The sequence below is a fragment of the Euphorbia lathyris genome, chromosome 3 (genome assembly GCF_963576675.1).
Source record: "Euphorbia lathyris chromosome 3, ddEupLath1.1, whole genome shotgun sequence".
NCBI lineage: Eukaryota > Viridiplantae > Streptophyta > Magnoliopsida > Malpighiales > Euphorbiaceae > Euphorbia > Euphorbia lathyris.
In genome coordinates this window covers 110,623,976-110,628,455 of record NC_088912.1, presented here as the reverse complement: position 1 = coordinate 110,628,455, position 4,480 = coordinate 110,623,976, and the positions used below count along the sequence as shown (strand labels likewise).

The following is a 4,480-nucleotide window of genomic DNA, read 5'->3' as shown; positions in this document are numbered from 1 at the left end:
TCAATGAAAGAATTAATAAATTTATTGTCAAAGATGATTTTGATGTTAGATTTAGACTGATCTAATTTTGAGTATCGTATTTGATCAGATCTCATATCAACAAAAAAGACTATTTGGAATTAGCTCCTAATAGATATAATGGAGAGGCAGAGCTCTCACGGCCTTTGTCTACCTAACAGAATAGCGAGAGATATATACGTAATAATGGTTGCTGAGGCGAGCAAGGAAGGTTAGCCATTGTGAACTTCATATATATATATATATATATATTAAAAGCATTTGGGAAATCTGAATAGATCCTGAATATATTCTTACAATATCTTTATATATATATATATATATATATATATATATATATAACAAATGTGAATAAATATGTACAAATCTAGAATATAGCCTTATCAGCTTGCAATGTTATATAAATTAAATGATATCCAAACAGAAACTAAGTTGCTGTAGGAAAAATGATTAGGGTGAAATCTGAATAGATCTACCCATCCCAAAAAACCTTAGATGTGCTAATTTTTAATCATACAATTATTTTAACGGAAAAGAATGTTAATTTTAACTTTGTTAATTCAAATGATAATTTTAATTTTGTGCAGGAAAAATTATGGTAAAGAAATTGGAAGAAAATCCATATCTAGATGTGAGTGCTTCATTCTATGTTCCAGACAATCATGGAACTGAGAAGAAAAAAAAAGGATATTCAAGCAATGATTGCAGAACGTTGTCGGCGAATAAACTCCCATGTAATAACTTGAGGTTTAGAATAACAAATCTCTTATTATTGTTAACATGTTCATGTTGCTCGTTAAATCTGCATTATTTATACCGAAAAATATGATTTTTTTTTATATTGGTTCATTATGTTGTCAAGTTGCATGATCAAATGCTCTATTCAAATTCTATTTTGCAATGATGAACTTCCATAGCTAATGACTTGTATACTTTTAATAGTTGAGAAAAATGATTCAATAATTTCTGTTGAATGTATATGTGTTCCATGATCTTCAGAATTCATGGGAATTAATATACAAACAATAGTTACATACAAAATGGTGAATATATCCTTATAATACAAAATTGAGCAATAATATATAATAGTTAAATACATGTTTTGAACTTTATATTCTCTTCAATGAAGGTAGAAATGCACTTGTCAAAAGAAAGTATTTGAGAATAGCCTATAGTATAAACTATTTGAGAAGCTCTAATGTATATAATGTAAAAACTGGTACATGTACATATACATATTGTCTATGCATACCTAGATACATATATACATGTAATTTGAACCAACCATGTCACAACCTGAAATATTTCAGTATAGTGCTTCAAATTAAACTATATATAAGTGACAAATTAGTTTAAAATGATTATCTGCAGGCACATCGCATCACAAACAGCAGTGGTTCCACAATTGCCATCTTTTCCATCATCTGAAGTACATGTCCCATACAGCAGTTTCAGCAATCCCAAAAATCACAAAATCTCTCTGCATAAAACCCTAGAGCAGTTTCAACAATTTAATCATCTCAATTCCAGCTACAAAGAAAGCCAAACCCAGAAGCTTCTGTCCCCAAAGTCCTCAGCGGAGAAGGAGAAAAAAGACCCAAATGAAGGAAATGGTATGGAGAATCATTCACGGACTCAAACTCTGGAAGAGCTGACTATTTCAATTCAAGTTCCTCCTGGTACCAATGCTGAAGATGAACCTCAAAAGAGTCCCAAAAAGATCGTTCCCGCACAAAAAAAGAAGATAATGGGACAATTAGGAGAAGAAGAACTGGCAGCGTTTCAGAATCTCTCTCAGAATGCAGAAACGATCCTTGCTGTAGTGCAAGGCAATCTTCCTGGGACAGCAGAACATGGAGTGACTAACCCCAAAAGCCTTCAGGATTCCGAAACTGATTTTGCAAGACAGCAAGGGGACTCACTCATTGCTTGCCTTGGAAATATAGTGAGCATTCTTAACAAATTTCCTTACCTAGTCCATGAACCTTGAGTAAGTTACATTGTTTAGCAACTCTTGATTATAATTTGCAGAGATCATGCTTTTTTCATGCTATCCATTGTTGCCTCTCTGTTTAGTATTAAAAAAAAAAGTTCCTCCTGGTACCAAATCGACATAAATTGGGTGCTAGATAAAGAGGAAATCATTGAAAGTTGGTCTATTCATTTTATAAAGTTCAGCGTTAATGTCTCTGGCTGCACACTTTCCCTGGAGTCAAGATCTCATGAAGCAATAAGAGACTCAACAATTGAGGAACCAATGTTGTGTATTTCAGATTTTGAAGATGACATAAATGATACGTCAAATCAATCAATTAGTGATCAAAGTTTTGTGGTTCTGAGCTTGCCGAAAAAGAGAGGTAGGCTACTGCAATAAGTGCTCCATAAGTAGTGCATAAGGATATTATGATTCAGCAAGACAATAGATGCATGTTATGTGGAAGGAAACAAAAACTCATTTAATGAGACAGTTTCTATCTCAAAATTATGTTCAAATTGGTGATATACAAGAATTATTGTCAGACAAGCAACAAAAAGATTGGATTGATGGACAAAAAGATAACTGTTCTTCTGGGCACCCATACCAATCAGAAGAAAAAAAATATGGAGCACTAATTGCGGTGTAGCACTAAGATGGTAGTAGGTTACAAGTAAATTGAGGTATAGAATTACTAATTTCTTGTTTAGGTTAACTTATCCATCTTTGTTTTTAAATTTGCATTATCTAAAGAAAGAACCATGGAGTTTTTATTTTGGAACAATTGTTTTTATGAATTGGGTTCATTATGGTGTTAAATTCTAGACTTGTGTAGTTTATTTTTATTTTTTTTTATCAAGTGGCATTAGTGTAATTGTTATTCCAAAAATGCTATTTTTTTTCAATTGCATAAAATGACAAGTTCTTTTGTTGTTTTAGTATGCAACTGATTGATTGATTCTTTTGTTAATGGTTGCTGCAGCAGCAATTTTTATTTCTTGCTATATGTTTTTGGCTACTAAAGAGTCATCCAATTCATTTATAAATTAAATATATTGCTTTTGCACATTTTAGATCATTGAATCCCATATACATAAAAAAAATTGAAATTTCAATGTACATAATCTGTATGCATTTGAGCTTTATTAATAAGGATTTTTTTAGCTGTAATTATGAGTTTTATGTATCTTAATTTATTTTGCCTTTGTAACCCCTAATAAGTTTGATGGGAAAGAAGCTGAAGTGGATAACAAGTATGACAAGTCTAATAATCATTAGAATGGAGGAAACAATTAAAAAGATGGTAGATATAAAAGCAAGAACTCTGAAGCACTATTTTTTAAATTGGTTTCATGACATGGTATCAGAGGCTCTAGGACCAAGCGGTCAAGGGTTCTATTTCATTTTTTCCCCAATAAGTGATTTCATGATCTTTCAATAGTCATATCTATGTGAACTTTAGTTTAGTTCACACTTTAGTACCTGAATTTCATTTTATCTCAATATACCTCAAGTAATGATGATTGTACAATTAAAAACTTTTAACTAGTAAGTGACAGGCAATGCGAGTTTCATATCTAAAATTTCATTACCTAAATACAATCATTTGGCAATTTCTAAAATTGGAGTTAATCTTGACCATTAGTCAATTGATTTAGAAACTTATTAAATTCATCTTATTTTACTCCACTAAATGCACAGAAAGGAGCAAATTAACTAAATAGAGGAACCATATCCAATACTACTATTCTCTATATTCAGCAATTTAACATATTAAGTTTTGGGTAAAAAACATCAATGGTCATTGTACTTTAAAATTAGACAATAAAAGTCACTAATTTACTCGAACCATAACAAAATCACATTGGATAAGTTTTATAATTAAAACTTTTTATAATGTGTCTAAAAATGTAAACAAGGATCTCATTGGATCTAAAAAAGTAAACAAACATTTCAATTGGATCTAAAAAAATAAACAAGCATCTCAGCCTCCTCTCATTCCTTCTCTCATATGCTCTTTCTCCAACCAATAATCTAATTTCCAGCTTCATCTTTGTTTGAGATTATTAACAGATCTACTGTAGTTTTACCACTTTGTTGTTGTTGTTGAAGTTTTTGCTCCTTATTTAGTTCATTTACAATAGTCTGAAGATTGTTGAGAAGCATTCAATCAGCATACAAGGTGAGTCACATGTGTATCTTTTTTCATATTCCCTTTTTTCTTTTCTTTTTATGCCAATTTGTGTTCATTGATCTGAAAAATAAAAAATGATTAGTTTTCTTACTAATTACATTTTGCAAATATTTTCTCTTCGGATTGTTTCTAGATGAAAGATAATTTCCAAAACCCATTTACTATAATGATGACATTCAAATAGTTTCTGATTTGCTAGCTTCACTATTTGTTGCTTGCATATACTTGTATCCAGGGGCGGAACCAGGGGATTGGGAGGCTTGGTCTGGTAATATTTTGGAGAGAATTATATT

At 31.1% G+C, this 4,480-nt stretch overlaps 1 protein-coding gene across 1 annotated transcript; it reads left to right on the top strand.

Annotated features, from left to right (window-relative positions):
- Positions 1-1,298: 1,298 nt before the first annotated feature.
- Positions 1,299-2,639, top strand: LOC136224552 (uncharacterized). Its single transcript, XM_066012912.1, has 2 exons — positions 1,299-1,963; positions 2,050-2,639. Exons 1-2 carry the CDS (start codon positions 1,376-1,378, stop codon positions 2,092-2,094), a joined length of 633 nt encoding a protein of 210 aa, XP_065868984.1. The 5' UTR covers positions 1,299-1,375; the 3' UTR covers positions 2,095-2,639.
- Positions 2,640-4,480: the final 1,841 nt, after the last annotated feature.

Bases quoted from the DNA above. Each gene is read 5' to 3' on its own strand.
- LOC136224552 (XM_066012912.1), top strand. From the start codon at position 1,376: ATGATTATCTGCAGGCACATCGCATCACAAACAGCAGTGGTTCCACAA. The intron at 1,964-2,049 runs GTGAGCATTCTT...TATAATTTGCAG, and splicing joins TTGCTTGCCTTGGAAATATA to AGATCATGCTTTTTTCATGC.